This window comes from Cynocephalus volans, chromosome X, assembly GCF_027409185.1.
Source record: "Cynocephalus volans isolate mCynVol1 chromosome X, mCynVol1.pri, whole genome shotgun sequence".
NCBI lineage: Eukaryota > Metazoa > Chordata > Mammalia > Dermoptera > Cynocephalidae > Cynocephalus > Cynocephalus volans.
Window position 1 is genome coordinate 145,165,102 of NC_084478.1, and position 19,341 is coordinate 145,184,442.

Here is a 19,341-nt window from a genome sequence, read left to right on the forward strand (position 1 = left end):
TGTGTGTGTGTGTGTGCGCGCGTGTGCGTGTGCGTGTGCGTGTGTGTGTGTGTGTGTAAAATATCCTCAGCCTGGTTGGTTGGCTGGTTTGAGGGAGAATAGCTGTAGTGATCTATGCGTCTTCTTATTGCTTTGTTGGTGAAGGGGTGCATTAAAGGCTTTAGCTCAACAATGATGTTGAGAAAGGGTGACTGTCCAAACGCAACCAGAATGATGCTATTTTAGAGAAAAAGTGAAACGTTTGAGAAGTGCATGCTTTTTCTTTTCATCATCACTACTGCTACATTTTTTTCAAAAGTGGGATGATTCTAATTTCTCCCAAAAGTCTCTATTTTCAGAGTGGCTGGCAGAGCTCACCCACAGAAGCATTGTGGTGTACGGAGAAGAGAGCACTCGGCTGCAAATCCTGAGACCAGGCTCCTGACCTCCTTTTGGTGTGATTAGCTGAAGTATCTCGCTCTCTGGGAGAAGACCTGTAGCATACATTGCAGTGCAAACAGCACTGGACAAGTATCAGAAGACCAGGACTCTAGGCTGCCCTCTGCTACTGACTGGGTGTGTAACTCTGGAAAGGTTATTTGCCCTTCTTGAGTCTTAGAGTCCTTATTTGTTCAGCAAAAGAATGTGCCTCATGTAAAGTATGGAAATGTTCTAACACAAAATGAACGTTATAAAAGGCTCTTTGTGGTTACTACGCATGCTCAGCCTTGACAGTTTAAGTGCTTTCTGGGAACAATCCAATGGGTCAGCAAATGGATTGACTGTGGCCTGCTGTGTCGGCCAGAATAACAGGTCCACATTACCAAAGAGAACCATATGTGAGGCTAAATGCAGTGGCCTGGCCTGGCTGCTTGTGGGTCAACCTCTGCAAAACCCATGCTTCCTGATCTCAGTGGTACACGGCTCTGCACTGATTTCTTTTTTTTCTGTCTTGTCAATTTGGCTCACTGTCGGCATAGAAGGAACTGCTTGCACCTCCCTGAAAGTCATTGCCAGGGTAGTCTGGCTCTGCTGCTCAGACATATCCCATTCCATCTGTTCCTCCCTGAAACAGAGGGCTAGCTACTCAGCTTCAGATCCAGGCAATGAAACACAGCAAGCAGAACTGACACAACTTTCAGGCTGTAGGTTTCCTAAACTGCTTGACATGCTACATTGAATCTCAGCAGGCTCCAAATGGATTGAAAGTTAGAAAAAGGCAGAATTGGCCACTCCATTTTAGCTTTGACCAAATCCACAACTCCAACTTGTTCTGATTAATATACGGAGGATTATGCCCACCTGAGTGACCAACTTGCATTTTCCTAGCTTCAAGGGGTCACTTCTCAGGAGCCTTCACTGATGTCCTCATATGACCTCTTCCCCACCCCAACCTTGGCATTGGTTAGGGGTGACTGTTTTGGCTCCAACAACACCCTGCGATTACCTACTTGTAGCATTTAAACATTACATCGTCATCCTCTGTTCCCTCTACTAAGACTGTGAGCTCCTTGAGGGCACCTATTATATCTTATATTTATCTATGTGGCTCCAGGGTCTAGCACAATGGCACAAAGTAGATGCTTGATATATTTTAGTTATTATTATTATTACTATTATTGGTGCTAAAGAAGATTTTTACCAAAATTGTTCATTTGGAGGCCACAAGTGGGCACACCATTATCCTCTCTGAGCTTCAATGTCCTCATGTGTAAAATAGAAATAATTATAGTGCCTGCATCATGAGCTTTTAGTGGGTGAGGATTAATGAGACAAAATGTATCAAGAGCTCAGTACACAGGTTGGCCCATGGCACTCATTCAACCTATATGAGTTGTTATTACTTTTAGCCATGATGCATATTTGATGCAACTTGACTTCTGCATTTTTTGTTTTGTCAAAAAAGAAGAGATCCAATTTATTTTCAAAGAGGAAAAGAACACTCCTTCTATTTCCCAGCCATATCCGGCCTTAAAATAACATAGAGAAACTCTTACAAACTGCTCCATATCCTACTGTTGTGGAAATACACTATGGAGAAAAGCCCTGGGGTGCAGAAATCTTACCTATTTCTTCCCCCATCACCATGCACACCAAAACCAGGGAAATGCATAGACAACGCAGCAGGAACTGTAAAGGAAAACCGTCTCTGAACTATATAGCACAGTGCCCAAACACTGATAGACATTGCTCTACAAAGTGTGAAAAATGCCCCTGTTAGTCTCACCATATCCGTGGAAGGTCAGTACTGCTCCTGTTGACAAAGATATCCTAAGAAGAAGAAAATGTGCAGTGACAGAAATAACAACAACAACAACAACAACAGCACCTGCCGAAAACTGATGGGAGATAAGTAAGAGGAGGGATACAGAAAAGGGAAGCTGGCACACATGTCCATGAAGAGGATACTGGAGGACACTTTTATTTTTCACTAATAAACAACAAAAAAAAATGAAGAATTAAGAAGAACGACCTCAATCTGTGACTCACTACATATGGCAAAAAACGGGACACCTACCTCAGAATGTGCAAAGAGGGAGGCCTTCACCATGGCAGAAGCTTGGGATGCGTCTAAATATAGCAAGTGTAATATAGACCATGTTTATCTAGTTAAGCATGTGTTTATTCCAGGCTCTTACTGTTAACAACCTGGGTATAGTATTATGTATGCATTCTCTATGTCATCTTAACTCAAATTCTACCAACTGCTTCTCTCATGGCTCATACTGAGATTCTTCACTCAAAAGGTAAAAGAAACAAAACAATGCCCCTTTTCAAATGCAAAGGCAAATCACAAACATCCATAGTTATACATGAGGGTCTAATAAATGGAGATTGTGCCCTGCAGTTGTCAGTGTGACAGGTACATACAAGGTGCCCAGATAGGGTCTGCCACTTTTGCAGACATGGAGTTAAAAGCGATTTCCCAGTGCTTTCTTTGTTAACTGAGAGTGCATGTTAACGACGAATTGGGACTAATCTGGAAACATTCAGCTGCTTGGGAATGTGTACATCAATTCCCTTACTTCATAATTCATACAGCGTTTTGATTGTGGTGCTCAGCAATAAATAACTGAAATGAGTTCTAACTGCTTAGAGATTTAGTCTTATGTCTTCACCACCACTTTTTATCTTCTCCAAGATAGTCTACATTCAACTTTATATGCAAACCTGAAATGCTATTCAGGATGAGAAGAAGAAGAAAAAAGGCAGCCAATAGATCTTTCACTTTGGGAATTGAATATAAGATCATATTCAAAGCGCAGCATTTACAGTCCAATGCTGCATACATAAAATATATGACCATTACAAATTCACCTTTCATTGCAAAGCTGTGCTCTTGTAGTGACATATCTTTTTGCGGGATTAGAGCTTTTAGCATGATGAAGGCATCTGTCATCTTCCCCTAGATACAGGCTGGGTGCCCTTTCTAGGCTTCTGCCTGTCACAATGCCCCACACCCTCAAGAAAGAGCCAGCTTATAGAGAACCTGCATCATTCACCAAAAGGCTGCAGCCACTTTAAAGGAGAAGTGTCTTATTGGAGGTACGTCATCTGCATGGAGTCACACTGCCTCAGATTTCCATGATCTGCTGAATCCAAAGGGAGAGATCAGCCAATGTTGTCTTCTGGAATAAGCCCAAAGGGGTAAATCTAATATTTACAAATATTCAGCCAATACAAGTTTTGATAATACCAAAAAGACAGTTTCATGTAGAACATGGTACATGCTAGTTACTAAGGAAAAGAACATACATACTGTGTAAATATAAATATACTTAAACCAAGAAATTTATGAAATGGCTTTCCAGATTCTTCTAACTCAACCCTAAACCTCAACGTATAGATCTAAGACAGATTTTCATGGATTTTGCAAATCATATAATGATAAATCGGTGTCTGCTGCTTCTTTAATTTTTGGAGCTCAGAGTCCAAATCTCGCACTGCCCTTCACAGTCAGCCCTAAGCTCTCTTTCCAAGATCATGTCCTGACTTTCCCCTTCCTCCCCTACTCCTTCTTCAGTCCTTCATGCACCCAATATTCCATGCCTTACTCATTTCGATTCCCCAGTCATCAGCCCAGTGTGAGGCACATGGAAGGCATTCGCAAATCTTTGTCAAATGAATATGAATGAATGACAAAATGAGGACAGCACGTGGCATTTTGACAGCTATGTCAGATGTACAAGAGCACTTTTCACTTACTTCCCATTCTTAGATGTGTTCCGGGCCTTTGTGGATGACGGAGAGTTGGTGCCTGGGTTAGTGTTTGGAGAACCTCGTGTATCTTTACTATATCCACAGAGAGAACAGAAAAAATATATACAACAAGGACCACAGAAACAAAAATCAATTAGTCACTTCATTTAAAGACATTCAAGGTTGGCGTCTCTCTGTCTGTCTCTCTCTCTCTCTCTTGCCTGTCACAATAAAGCATGATCTTATCTAGTGGTGCACTTCAAAGGTAAAGAGAGTGGAAACCATTGGTCAAGTTCAAAGAAAGCTATCCCTTTTAGCATTCAAAGCCTGAGCTGGTGGATTCCATTAATGATAGCACCACAGCCCAGGCCCCAAGGGAGGCTCTAGTGAAAAAAAAAAAAAAGTATAAAAATAACTAGTCTTTAACATAAAATCCTTTATTTCCAGGCACTGGATTCTCTGCATTACAAGTTCAGTTCTGAAGCTGCTGACTTTTAGTGAAGTGTGTGGATGTCAAATGACTTCTAAAAGTCTTTGGGAGATACTATCAGATGAATTAATAATTTTCACTCATAATGTTACATGGGAAGGCTGTGAATTAGATATTCTTTCAGGAGAAGTACCGCCTGCTTCATGAGTAATTGAATTTAAATCTCCACCTTCAATAACTCCACAGCTTATGTCAAACCTTGGAAACAATTACAAAATAAATCACAAGGACGGTCTGCTTAATCTCATCAGGTTAATAAACGCAGACAAATTAATCACCTGAAGGTAAACAAAAAGGAATAATTGGTTGGAGTCTTCTTGATTACTTTATTCTATTTCCTTTATCAAACTATTTTACCATTATCTTCAATTCAGCTGCTCCGCCTTGAAATTATTACTTTACTTCATCTTCAGATTTCCGTGGAAACCAATTCAAAGCCGTTCTCTTCACCTGATGATGTGTAGAATTATTTGTCCTGATTTCATCAGAAATATTTTTTTGTTGTTAATAAGATCTACGTTAGCATAACCTTTTATAAAAAGCGAAGATAAAAAAGAAAAATGTGTATCTAGGCTTTCCATGTATATAATAGAACCTTAGAATGGCACAGAATATTGTCTCAGAGAATGTCAAAGAGATTTCCAGATATTTATGAATCTTTTAAGTGCCTCAGAAATAGGTGTCTGCAAGTACCTGTATTTACATGTGGGGTGGGGTGGCAATCAGATCCACTATAATCTGAGTTTTTCTCTTAGGTCGGAAAGGCAACTTGTGGAGAAGAACCTAGTGGTTTCAAACCCACTTGACTCACTTTCTTGATGGACGGCATACAGAAACTCCTGCGTTTCCTATAGTACTTTGTAAGCTATTTTTGGAATTAATTCATCTCAGATCCATGGAAAATAGTAGTGCTGCTGCAATTACAACAGTACTGAAATTTTAAAAATTAATTTTCAGGGTCCTAGGAAAGTGAAATTATATTTCAGAAGAGAAGGTTGGGCTATACTACTTGTTGGCCACATATCTTTTACTCAGCACTTAGCATGTGGTGCTTGTAGTGCTGCTTATATTTATTTTATTGTTTATCTGTCTCACCAACTAGCTTTTAAGTGGGCACTCAAAATATACTCCACCCTGCACTCATCACCTTCAAATGGCTACATGGATGTGACTGGAACAGAGATAACTATGGGTTCCTGGTAATTGCAAAAGTAATAAAGATGTTTGTGGACACAGACAAAGGCTAATCAGGAAGAGTCAAACAGATTGGAAAAGTCCCAACAGTTAGGATTCAGTGTCCAGGAGGTCCCCAAAACTGCTCTTTTGAAAAGCTCCCAGGTAAGCTCTGATTCTGCTGCTGGGTGAGTGGCTTGGGGAGGGAGAGGGCACACATTCTATCATGGAGGAGGTGGCAGAAGCCCTCTAGGACCAAGTGCTGGGATTCCTGAATAGTGCAGGGACCATGTCGCTGTGCTGCTCACAGACTGGCCGAAATGTGGCTCACCTGGTGCTGCCCCTACCTATTCATTATGACTTCCTGGCAAAGAACTCCTTAGGGAACTGGGACCTGGGACCTGAGACCACACCAGCTACCTTCCTCATACAGAACCAAGCTCAGAAACTAAATGATAACACCAAACAACTGGACAAAAGACTAACTCAGAAGAATTCTAAATTGTCTCTTCCAGAAGGTCTGTGCAGCCTGATGGAAAGGACACAATATGTTATGTGTTGCAAAATACAAATACATCTCAACTTCCTCCCTTCCACACCCTGGTCACTGGCCACTGAGCCTTACTTCTCCTAGCCTCTCACACGGTGGGCAGTGAGAAATTGACTGGAAGCACTCCAAAACAAGGACTCTTCCTATGTGTCTCATGCACACTACTGGGTTCAGAGTAGGTGGTCATTTAACTCTTTCTGAGTCACTGAGCTCAGGTGTCCACATTGTTTTGAATAAAAGAATACCCATTCCCACCGCTAAATTCCCACGTCTATGCCTTGGGTGTGAGGGTCCTCTATAATCTGCATTATAAGTGACCCTGTTTAAACTCAATGCAGGGCACCACAGGACATCAGGGAAAGCTGTCAGCTGGCAGTGGCAGCCTTATTATCATTAACTGGTGCTCTGGAGGGGGGTGACCCTGGAGCAGCAATTTTTAAAGATAGGAATACCGACCCCTCTGACCTACTGCCAAATCTTGCAAGTGCAGATCTGAAGGAATAAAAACAAAATCATTCTCATGGATAAATCACACGGGAAAGGTATGGCACCAAGACGGGGATGAAAGTAATCAAATAATTCAAAATATTTGCTGAGTGCAAATAATAGATCCATTAATAGTAGCAACATGTATCTGAAAGGGTACAGGGCAAAAACAACTTGGGGCAGGCTTGGATCCTAGGAGCTTTATTTTGTAGATATACTAAGGACTGTTATATAAAAAGGTAGGCTGAACACTATTGGAAAAAGTCATTGTTCTTTCTCAAAGTTCCAGGCTGGATAGATAAGCCTGGAGAAGTTGCTGTAGTTCTCAAATCACGAGTTAGAAGGATCTAAAGCAGTGATATCAAAGACTCTGAGTTTTCCAAAAGTGTCCCATGAGAAAAAAAAAAAAAGAGAGAGAGAAAATACTCCAGCTGCAGACTGTCGGGGAGCCTCAACGATATGAAAAGACATGGGTCAAGGACCCAAAGATTAAGATGCTGCCAAGAACCCTGGTCACTGAAACATCCAGCAATCCCAGGGTTTACAAGAAGAAGTCCTGCCTGTTTCTAAAATACACGGATGATAATTTGAGGTATATGAGATGTGGGGCGGGGGGTGCCTTGAATTACAGCTAGCTCCTAACCTATGTATCTAAAACAGACCTACCCCAGTTGTCATTCTTTTGATCTGTCTGTCTCACCCACTTGTCAGACCCCTTTACTTTCATCTCCTCTTTGAGTTATAATCTCAAAAAGGCTGCAGCCTGAAATCCCAGAGGGTATGAATCCAGGCTTCTTCCACCCCACCCGAGTAGCTATCCTCTTCTGAGCATAAGGTCTTTCCTTCCTCCAGTGCCTCACAACTAAGCCTCATCAAAGGCTTGTGAAAAATATTCCAGGTGAGTTTCTGATAGGAAAAGTTAATGAGTGCCAGCCCGCCTTCTGTCGGCCTGGTGGCTGTCCATCTCCATCTATCAAGTAAACCTTTTCCCACCAGATTCATAAATGTCTTCAACACTACAAAAGTGAAAAAAAGTCCTGCAGTATTATGCATACTGTGTTAAGGTGGAAAAACAGCATTTTCAAAGTGTCTCAGACTGAATAATTTGATCCTGAAATGGCATCTAGTGTACTTAAACTAAAATGGCAATCAGATCCACTCCAATCTGAATTTTTCTCTTAGGTCAGGGAGGCACTTGTGGGAGAAGAACCTAGTGGTTTCAAATCCACTTGACTCACTTTCTTGATGGGCGGCATACAGAAACTCCTGCATTTCCTATAGTACGTTGTAAGCTCCTTTTGGAATTAATTCGCCTCGCATCCATGAAAAATAGTCATGCTGCTGCAATCAACAACAGTATTGAAATTTTAAAAGTTAATTTTCAGAGCCCTAGGACATTCAAATTGTATTTCAGAAGAGAGGATTGGGCTATAATACTCTGGCTACATATCTTTTACTCGGCCCTTACTTAGTATGTGGTGCTTGTAGTGCTGCTTATATTTTATTGTTTATCTGTCTCTCCCACTTGCTTTTAAGTCAGTGCTCAAAAATATCTGTTGAACAAATAAATGAAAAAGCTGTATTTGGGCTCAGTGGAAAGGAGTGCTGTCATTGATTACCAAGGTCTGGCACTGGTGTAAGAGAAGGAAGTGGTGACACACATGTCACGTATCTTCCATCCCCGAAGAGAAATGGTCTGGGGGAATTGGATTCTAGTTACTCGTGATTGATCATCATGTGGGTCACAAAGACAGGTGAGCTTAGATAGGATTCTCAAGCAAGCTTGTGTAGATGGTTGGATGGTACCTCTGAATGATAATGATAAATCCACGGTATTTGTATAGCTCTTAATGTTTTCCAGTGTGTGTTCTTGTTAAGTGATAACCAAGTTGAAACCCAAGCTATTGTTAAGAGGTTGTTTCAAGTCTCTATGGGGGAAATGGTGGCTACTCTTTACTCCCTAGGGATAACTCTAGGCTCCTGAAAGCTCCCAAGCTGAGGAAATGCACGTAAAACACATAGACTCTACCAGGGATAAAAGTTCATCTAGTCTGTTTCTCCAACAGGTACTTGAGTCCCCTCTACAATAGATCCACCAAGTGGCCAACTTTTGAAAGGCTTTTAAATCATGATTGCTTCCCTATGAAAGCCTAATTTTCTCTTTTCCAAGAGGCTCACATTTCTGAAGTATTTTTGCCCTTGTTCTGTTACTGAGCAAGACAACTCTTCAAATATTGATTTCCTTTAATTAAAGCTGATGAGACTTCTGTATTTCATTTTTCTATCTTCTTAGGTTACGTCCTGAGTGGTTTTCTTTCTTTGCTCCAAACTTTTTCAATTTCCTTTCTTCTACCTGAAGGGTCTATAGAGTCCATGCCCCATTTAAGCATCCTGTGCCCATTACCTATATTTCTGTAATCACCTAGCAGAAAAAGTTCAGTTCACTAAGATGTATTTTTGTTTAGCTTCCTCCCCTAGTTTTCCTTTGCTTACCTATGGCTCATGACAGGATTTTTAGAGAAGAGAAAAGCTCACTTTTATTGCCATGAAGCCCAGTGTAACTATGATCTCTCAGAAGCAGCCTCATAAATTCAAAATATTTATTCAGGAATCCAAGTTCTAATCCTAGCTGCCAGCAAGTCATCTAACATCTTGCTGTCTTAGGATTCTCATCTATAAAGCAGAGGAAATTCAACTGATCAGGTAAAGCATTCACAGAGAAGCTCACAGTTACTTTGTAATTGCAAAGGTCTTGGAAAAGGCACCAAAGCACTCACATGATCTTGCCCTCTCCCCTTCCATTAACTTTTCACTCTAAACAGCTCACTATAAGGCATCAGGGACCGGAGCAATGAGCTCATTGATTATTGTTGCTATTTTGCTCTCTTCACCTCTTGACACATGCTGTTTCTGCTGAGGGAATGGCAGTCACATCCCTGAATGCCTCACTGGGATCAGGAAAGAACATGAGTGAGTTGCTAAATTATATTGTTTTCTCAATTAAGCTGGCTAATCACTTATGTCTTTACCAAGAGCCTAGACCTTGTCAAAGACTATCAGAGGCCAATGGAACTGTATCTTACAGTTGTATGTGGTATCCTACAACTACTGCATTCACACCTAGCTCTGGGATCCTCTATCAGATGGGGAGTTGAGGAGCAAAAATCATAATTCTGGGATTGGATGATTTGGGGTAATTGAGATTTGAAATACGATGGGAGCCTGGACTGGAATGGTAGTTAGGGGGTGGAAAGAAAGAAACCATGCCCAGCATATCAAAAGAAAAAATTGTGGAACTTGGGGATTAACTACATCTGGGGAATGAAAATAAACTCTAAATTAAAGCTACTGAGAAGGTCTAGAAACTGGACGACTGGGAAACAAATTTACTCTGCTAATGAAAGAGACAGATTGATTGGGAAGGGGATCTAGGCAGGAGGAGAAGATGATAGATTTGGTTTGGAGCAAACTGAGTTGGGGTATTGCTGGACAGTGTCTGGCAGGCAATTAGAGAGATGGCATTGGAGTTCAAGAAGAAAGACAGGGTCAGAGATACAGTCATTGCTCCAAAGTGGTACTCAAAGCCATGAGATAAGCAGTGTGGCCTGATGGGACAGTGATCCATTGTGACTGGGAAGTGAATATTTCGGGAGGCATCCTATGCCAGAATCTGTTTACTTTCACTGCATTTTATGAGGATTTACATGTATGTTACAAAGACTTATATATCCGGGGTACAAGTAAAAGAGCCTGAGCAGGTTAACTTTGTTATGTAGAGATCAATGCTAAGGCTAATGAGGGAAAGTACGGGCCTTGATCCTTGTGCAGGCCAGTGGCATTCTTCATCCCATGCCCACTGCCTGCCTCACCCCATTCTCCTAGCCCACCCAGACTGCTAAGAGATGACAAGGTGAGCCAGTGCTGAGAGGTGGGTGGCAAACACTGTCAACCTGTTCCCATAATAGAAATATATCGCAAAGTACATCCCATGCTGTTTTCACCTTGGTGTAAGGAGGACACCCTGGCAGAAGAGCAAAATTGAGCTTTAAGTCTTGGCTTCACTTGCAGTTCACATCTTTTCTTTTGAGCTCCTCTTTACTGAAGACTAACCAAGTGCTAGGACTATCCCCCCGATAATACTAAAACCCACACCTATCTTTTGACATGATTCTCTTCCCTTTTCCTGTCCTCAGTCTCTGCACTGTCTCAGTAATTGGCACCCTCAGCCACCCTCTCTTAGCATCCTGGGTGGCACAAGAATGCCACACTTTAGTAACATCACCACAGTTGGGGTGGGGGCAACCTGTCTGGGAGCAAATCAAGGGCTCTACCCTTGAAGAGCCAAAGTATCACAGGCTTATTGAGTTGAGTTGAGTTTGTTAGGGCAATGTTTACAGATTTGTGGCCATTACCTTTCCCAAACTGAGATAAGCTTTGGTTTTTAGCCCTGGCTCTGCAACTTACCAACTGGATCATTTAACTTCTCTGGGTCTCAGTTTCCTCATCTGCCAGTCCTGCTTCTTAAGGCCATAACATAGTTTTGGAAATTTGATTTCACTCATTTGTGGAATGTAAAACAGTTGATCTCATAAAAGTAAAGAGTTGAGTTGTGGTTGCTAGAGGCTGGGAGTGGTGGGGGAGAGAGGAAGGTGGGGAGAGGTGGGTCAATGGGTACAAAGTTAAAGGTAGATAGGAGGAAGTAGCTCCAGTGTTCCAATACACAGTGAGGAGACTGTGGTTAACAATAATATATTGTATATTTCAAATTAGCAAGAAGAGAGGATTTTGAAAGTTCTCTCAATAACACATATTGAAATGTCACACTGTACCCCATAAATGTGTACAGTTATTATGTGTCAATAAAAAAAGTTAACCAATTTATTCGCTTAGAATACATTTAATGTGTGTTTACTGTGTGTCCTTCATTATGCTGGGCCTTGGGGACACAACAATGAGTGTGGTAAGGTTCTTGCCCTCAAGTGGCCCAAAGGGTAGCAGAGGAGGCAAGCACGTTAAGAGATACACAGCAAGGCAATGTACCAAATGGAATAAGCACATGTGAGAAAGTGCTAGGGAAATACCACAGGAAACAGCTGCTATGCTTGAGAGAATCGGGGAAAGCAAAGGTTAAGCTGAGTTACTATTATAAAAATTCTGATTTTTGGTTTGCATTAAAAAACTGTAAATCAGAAAAAAAAAAAAAAAAAAAAACCTCTGGGTTGTGAGAATTTTCACAACATAGAATGAAATTATGCCCATCCTTAGTTTGAAATGGTCATCTCCTAACAGAAGCTCATAGACTTAATCGTACATAGGATAATCTGGAGGATTTTAAAAATTCAGATGCAAAGGCCCCACTCCCAGAGTTTCTGATTCAGTAGGTCTAGGATGGGGCCTGAGAAGTTACAGTTCTAACAAGATCCCAGGTGAGGCTGGTGTTGCTTGTCTATGGACCACACTTTAAGAACCATTGCCTCACTAGAAGCATGAGACAGCTACACTTAGCGGAATTAGAAAACCATCAGCCGTGTCCATTCTCCCTGCTTCCAGACAACAGAATCTGCTGGATGAAGTCTCTTCAGCAGGAGAGAGGAAGATGCAAAGGGCTTCCGACATCCATCTCTGGAGAAGCTCCACTTTCCTGATGAAGTGGGGATTACTGCAAACACCACAGAGTGGAGCTTAAGAGCAGGTAAGACAAAAATTGGATTCGACAGCATTGATTGAGCCCGAAGTTCTATTTACCGAAAAACGATCTGGCATCATGAAAAATTCACAACTGGAGCCTAGTGGGTGAACGTTATACATTAGGGAGTCCCCAGAGTAGGCCAGAAAAGTCTCGGTGTACTTTTTAGGAAAAGCCGAAAATTCCTGCAGTGGAAGGAATTAGCACACCGAGAAAAAAGAAAAGTCAGTCGGCCCATTCACTTGGAACTGACACTGTGATTTTATACCACAGAATGATATGAACTAATAGCATTGGGGGCTGGGGGGATTGTTTTCTTTTCCCTGGTGAATAATCACCTTATTTTTACTTTCTACTAAATATGTTCTGATGAGATTTTCAAGAATATCCACTCTGCCTGCACATTATATATTACGTTCTTTGAAGATGAGGGCAAATTGTGTTTATATCTGCTCACAAAGCCTCTTATAACATTCGTCACATAGAAGGTTTTCAGTATCTGCTGACTGACAAACACACCTGATAAATTTAGCCTCTAACATATGTTTGTTGAATTGAACTGACTGACCCACACATACTAGGTTAGAGGCTTATTAACGGAGTCACATGGCTTTGGGTTTTTGTTCAAGTTACTTATGTCAGGTCACACAACATGCCTAAAAAGGTGAAAGCCTATTGCAGAACCATGTGTGAGCTCCAGGGCCCACAGATACGAAACTCAAGTAGAGCAAAACCAGTGGGAGTCAGCAACTTTGGAGAATGGTGATGTCGAACAAACTGGAAGCAACCCTGGTGCTGTGGGAAAAGTGTGGACCCTGGAATCAGGCAGAGTGGGAGTCATATTTTGTCTTTATATTAGCTGGAGGATTTGGACAAGTTGGGTCATCGAGGCAGTGTTGTTCCTACCTGGGACCTCTGATCCTGACACAGGGGCTTAGGGCACAAATTCTCTAGCTGCATGTTGGTATCCAAAGCAAAAAGCATTCAAATATGTCCTTGTTGAATCTGGCATCTTAAGTGCTTTCTAAAATGGCAAATGTATCCAAGATTTATAAGTGCATTTGGCTCCTTAAAAATCAAGTGAGCACGGTGTTAAAAATGCTTTCTGGCATAGTAAGTGAAAAAAAGTTCCCCCACACTATGCTCCAATGTGTCTCTTAGCACTGAACCTCTAATCCATTTGTATTTAGATGAACAGTTAAAACTTGAAAATATTTTCATTTTTAAATTGCTCAGACATCACAATTTGTTTGGATGCATGTTATTTCTAAGTAGGATCTCCTTGGTAAATGTTATCTGTTCTATGATCTCTATAGACTACTTTTAATTTTCTTTTCTGAATGAAACCCAATAGTCAGCTTCTTTCTGTTGTGTTACAATTTGGAAAACTGAGCATTATCTGAGTGTGTATACGCATAGCAGATTAGAATTCTGACAATTTATGAAAACAAAACACATCTTGTTCCATATCACCCACTAATCACTGTTAAATGATTTAACATTCTTCTATAAATTTTAAAAATATACTTCTCTTCATGTACATGAGTTTTTAATAACAGTCTAGTCAAACTTAAGACAGTTGAGCCAAAGATTGAGGCACTTTATTGACTATACCCCACCCCAGACAAGGGAAAGACTCATAGAAATACAGAACAGAAAGGATCCTCAGAGATTGGAAAGTAAGGTGAAGAGAGAAGGGATGCATCCAAGGGAAATATCCAAAGATGCAAAGCTGACTTAATGATAGAACTTGGCTGGAACATAGTGATCAGGGCCGTGGAATACAGGAATAATACAGGAATAACGTGGAAGGAGATGACATGTTCAGTTTTTACCTAAGTTGAGTTTTGCATGACTCTGGGACCCCCCAGGTGAGATGTTTGGTCGGCCATTAGATATATGGATGCAGAACTTAAATGGGTATAGAGATCTCAGCTGAAAAAGATCTCCAGAGATCTGGGAGTCTGTGGTAGTTGAAACTCTTAGAGTAGAAGAGATGACACAGGGAGAGTGTGTAGAGTAAGAAGAGAAAATCCTGGGAAGAAGATTTAGAAGAACAGGCCAGAGAGGATAAAGTGGGCTCATGCAAGCCAAAGGAGAAACTGGATCTGGATGTATGAGTATTCCAATCATAAGAAACTCATTTGCTGATTATAAGACAGTTTTGTGTCTTGGGTTTCCAGCCACTACATGTTGCTTTCTCCTAATGCACTTTTCTGATTAGTTGTGGTATTTCACCAGTCATGCTGTCCTTTATCACACCAAGAGCATCTGATAGTCAAGAAGCCTTCTTGATCACATGCAACCTGTTCTCATCAATTCCTGGCAAGGATGATCTGAAGTATGTGGAAGCAAGTATCTTGCACCAAACAAATCCATAACTATAGGCTTTACATATGTTTTTTCAGTCTGACCTCATTTATTGCAACAAAGGCCAATAAAACAAGAAACTGCTAGTACCTAAACTAGATGGAGTAACTATACTAAAGTTTATGCAAATATGGTTATACTTTCCCAAAGAAACAACTAATCTGCTTTTGCTTATTGTTCCTGTTTGTTTGCTTCCTCTGTTACGTGCAACATCAGAAATGCACCTTATTGCTCTCAACTTGGCTTCAAAACCTCAAGAAAATCTTGGCTCTGGCATAACCAGAATTCAAGTCAGCCTTCTGCCAAGACCCACTCGTGTAATGCTTGGGAAGGCCTGGGCTTCTAGAGAGTCATATCATCTGTTATCTCTTTGTAATATTGGTTCTGGGCTTTGAAACAACGGTGCTCAGGTTCTCTCCAGCCACTAAATAACCAACTTCCTATTTAATAAATTATTTAAATCCTATACAAACTAAGGATCCACCCACTTTTCTATAGCAAGCACTTCGATCACAATGCAAGATCTCACTGTCTTGGGGGTACTTCTTGGCATTGAGAAAATGGAGAAATGACAAGGTAGAAAATTACAGTGACCAAAAACATGAAGAAGTAAAGCTTATTGCTGAAAAAGTCTAAAATCTAAATGAAGTAAAGAACAAAGTCTTTGTGGAGAATGTCCTTATAACCGGCTACAAGCAGATCTTATGATGGGAAGGGCCTGCCCTATCCCTGACTTCCCTCAACGTTTATGAGAAAATGACTGTCTTCACTATGTTACTGACACTATCTATGGAGGGATGCCATAAATATTAAGCCATATTAAACCATTCCCAGACCCCTCTCAATGGAGGATGCGTGGATACAGACACCTCAGTGATAAGTTTTAGAGAATGATTCTATGTGAGACAAGCAGATAACTTAAGCTGTGAAGGCCAGAACCTTCATTGGGGCTCAAGAATGTCAGTCAGTCACCATGCCCTGGAAAAGTAGACCAGTCCTTCAGACTGCATCTTGAAGGGGAGGGCCCTGGAAGTAGCATAGGCGATTTCAACCAGGGAAAACAGAGTTGGCTTTTAAAGGAAAACAAAAAGATATTTATCTCACGGGAACCCAGAATTGGGAAGAGAGGCACCCAGCTAGCTGCGTGAAAGGGATATAAACAATTTTTGTGACATGAGGGCAAAAGAAAAAAAGAAGAAGCCATACAGTGTTTATGTGCTTATCCTGGGATTTATGGATTTTGTGACTTACTCCTCTCTATGCTAATTGTTTTCCTTTTTTTGTTTTTTCCCCCAAAGTGGTTTATTAAAGTTACCTTTGACACTTTCAGGTTGTCTAGGGCTTGCACAAGGGCAGTTCAGTATTAAAATTCCAAAAGCTCAGAGAGAAGAAAACGCTAGAGGAAGAGTATGACTCTCTTACTCTCAAAAAGTTCTGTTGTTTTCTTAAAAATTTCCCTTAGGAGCTCTTGCTCTACTCACCCCTTCTAGGCCTGGGTGGAAGTTTGGTTTAAATTAAAGGGACATGTCCTTTACCACCTGCTTGACAAGACGTCAGAACTCAGTCAGACCCTGTCAAGGCATATTGTCCAACTGCCCATGGTTCTAGAGAAAAGTTAACCATGGCCTATGGAAGACTGTGGGATGCAGGGAGCCAACAGCTTGCAGACATGGGCCCTGACCCATCCAGTTCTGGTTTCTGGGCACAGTACAGCTTTTGTTTCCTGGACAACATCTCTTCTGGAATAGAATGACCCCTTCAAAATATAAGCAGATAGAGCAGAGTCAATTTTTAATTTTGTCAAGTGATGGCCACAAACTGAAAGTCAAGTGAGGCACCAACTAAAATGATCCTAGCATCGATAGTTGCTACAGGTCCACAATCCCAGTACTGGAAGGTTCCAGTTTAAATGGAAATTTCCTTCTTGTTGTATATAACCAGCTCCAGAGATAAGAAGAAAACAGAGAGATGCATGCTGCTCCACTTCCCCCTCCCCTTTTCCTGATATTTGGGGGCATATAGAAATTACAATTAAAGACGAATATGGGAGAAAAGCATCAACTCTACTGTGAAAATGGAAGTTGTGACTAACAGAAACCCAGTTTATTCCTAGGAGCACCAGGTCAGAGCTAGTAGCATGGGCCAGGGAGAACTCAGGTTGGTGTTAGCCCATCACAGGCTAGGCCAGAGCAACAGTCTTTTGTAATTTATAACCCACCTATTACCCCAAATTTGAGGTAGCTTATACACCTATAATATGACCCTGGTGTCAAACAAGATCAATAAAAAGGTTTTAAAAGGGGAAAGTGGCTCACTCTCAAAATCTTGGACAGCGGGACTACTGAAATTGAGTGCCGGAGTTAGCTCTGAGTTTCCTAGCAACCAAGGCCATAAGGGAAACAGGCTGGGTAATAGCATTCTCAACTTGTGATAAAAAAGGAAGGGTATCATTTTGTCAGGTAAGGCAAATTTATTCCTGGTGCCAAGTGTAAGAAACAGTGATTTCACAGGAGATGCAGAAGCATTCTCTGCAGGACAGTGTCTTTTATATACAGAGAGAGGGAGACTTTTTAAAAAGTCAAGTTGATTGGGGTATAAATTCCATTCAGTAAAATTCATCCATGTTTAACTTTTGATAACAGCTGAGAATACCATATTAGAAGGTAAGCCAGTGACAGCTAAGCGAATGTGGTACAGGGGCCACCTTTCTGGTGATCTAACCCTATCCTAAGGAACAGGGAGAAAAATCTAAAGACATGAGTTTGAACACAGGACTTAGACCATTGGTTCCCCAAACCATCTGCTCATTGGACAGTGGGAAAGATTGCTCCTATTGGGTCATCTTGTGTCAGTGGATCTGGGGCTTTCCTTGGCAGTCCCTTTCCTAGCACAACACCTCTACCTGAATCCTTCCCCAACATGAGTGGTTATATCTGCTATCTACATCCTTTTGGGAGCTAGAGAGACTCAGCCAAAGGTTGCAGAGAAGCACTATTCTGATTTCCCTTAGGTCTACTTCTAATTCTTTTTTCAAAACTCATGGAACATTGCTCTCTTGTCCAACTCTAGCACCTATTCTCCTTTATCATCATCTGTTTCCACTGTCTGCAATTCTGCTTTTATGCCTCCTATCAATTCCTCAGGAAGTCGTTCCTCAGAGCAGAGCACTGGCTCATCCCCTGAACTATAAATCCAACGATTTGATGTTCTTTCCAGACTCAGAGCCTACTTTTTTCTCTCTTGCCCAAAGATTACCAAGGAACAGAGCAAGAAAATGGATATTTTTTTCCCAAAGGCATATTCACCTATAATCAAATAGGACACACACACAAAGACACCAGGGCTAGCAAAAAGGCTCCCTCTTTCAAGACCTTGACAAATTAAAACCCACATTAATTAATTTCTTGGCCCTTTAATTGCTCCTGGGTTAAATATACTGGAGTAATTTTTCATTTCTGCCCAGGTTGTCACAAGCTCAGTAATTCACTTAGGCAATTTTGACATCACATATTTGGCCCTGCTTGTCTGTGGAGTCAAAAGGAGTAACTCATTTGCAAGTAAGAGGTATTACTTAGACTTTTATAAATTTACACTTATGAAAGATGCTAGCTCTCTCCAGATCGTTGGAAGGAGAACCATGATCAGAGTTACCTGGCAAATGAGGAGTCAATGTAGGCCATGTGACAAAGTCTTGAAACAGATCTTTAGCAAGCCCACCAGGGCCTATTTTATACCCAATGCACGCTGGTCCTCTCAAAGTTGTCACCTGGAGAGGCTATATGCAGATTCCAAGGATATTGCTGGCATTCACATTCCGGAGCTCTTCCCTGAGAATTGTCTTTGTAGACAGTTATGAAACACATGAGAAATATTATTCATGGCTGTGTAGTCACACCTCACTTTTGGCCCCAATCAAAGGACCCAGCTTGATTATCTAATTAACACATCATAATTACCTTCTGAAGATTACTTGATTGATTCCAAAAGTCCAATCTACCCTCAAACGACAAAGACACCTTCCAATTGAGCAGAGTCAAGAGAACAAGCTACAGATGTCAAATGTAGTAACCAAATGCAGCAACTTGAAAAAGTTGAATATGCTGAAGATACCAGCACCTTTTTCCATATATCAGTTCTGCTGTATTTGTTAAAAATAAATCTGTTGCATTCTTTTAATCACTGTGGCTCTTTGGCATCATTCTCCCTTTGATTAGAAATGCAGCCTAATATAAGAATTCCTTGATAACTGTTTACGAGTTTTCTTAGCAGACATACACAAAAGAACCCGGTACCTAGCTGAAATACCCCTTCCCCTTTTTGAGCTCCTCCCAGTGTATGATCTTTCACTGACTTCTCTAATGGAAAGAGTTCTGCTGAACGGGGAGAAAATGGATTCATATGTCAGTG

The 19,341-nt window shown here is 41.2% G+C and overlaps 1 protein-coding gene across 2 annotated transcripts in view; it reads right to left on the reverse strand.

Moving 5' to 3' along the window:
• HS6ST2 (heparan sulfate 6-O-sulfotransferase 2) overlaps positions 1-19,341 on the reverse strand; it is a 295,988-nt gene that overhangs the window by 38,390 nt on the left and 238,257 nt on the right. Inside the window, exon 4 of one of the 2 annotated variants that reach the window (XM_063084116.1) lies at positions 4,186-4,272. The exons of the other annotated variant lie outside the window; for it this stretch is intronic. Coding sequence (XP_062940186.1) covers positions 4,186-4,272 — 87 coding nt within the window. The remainder of the gene's footprint in view (positions 1-4,185; positions 4,273-19,341) is intronic. 2 annotated transcript variants of the gene reach the window in all.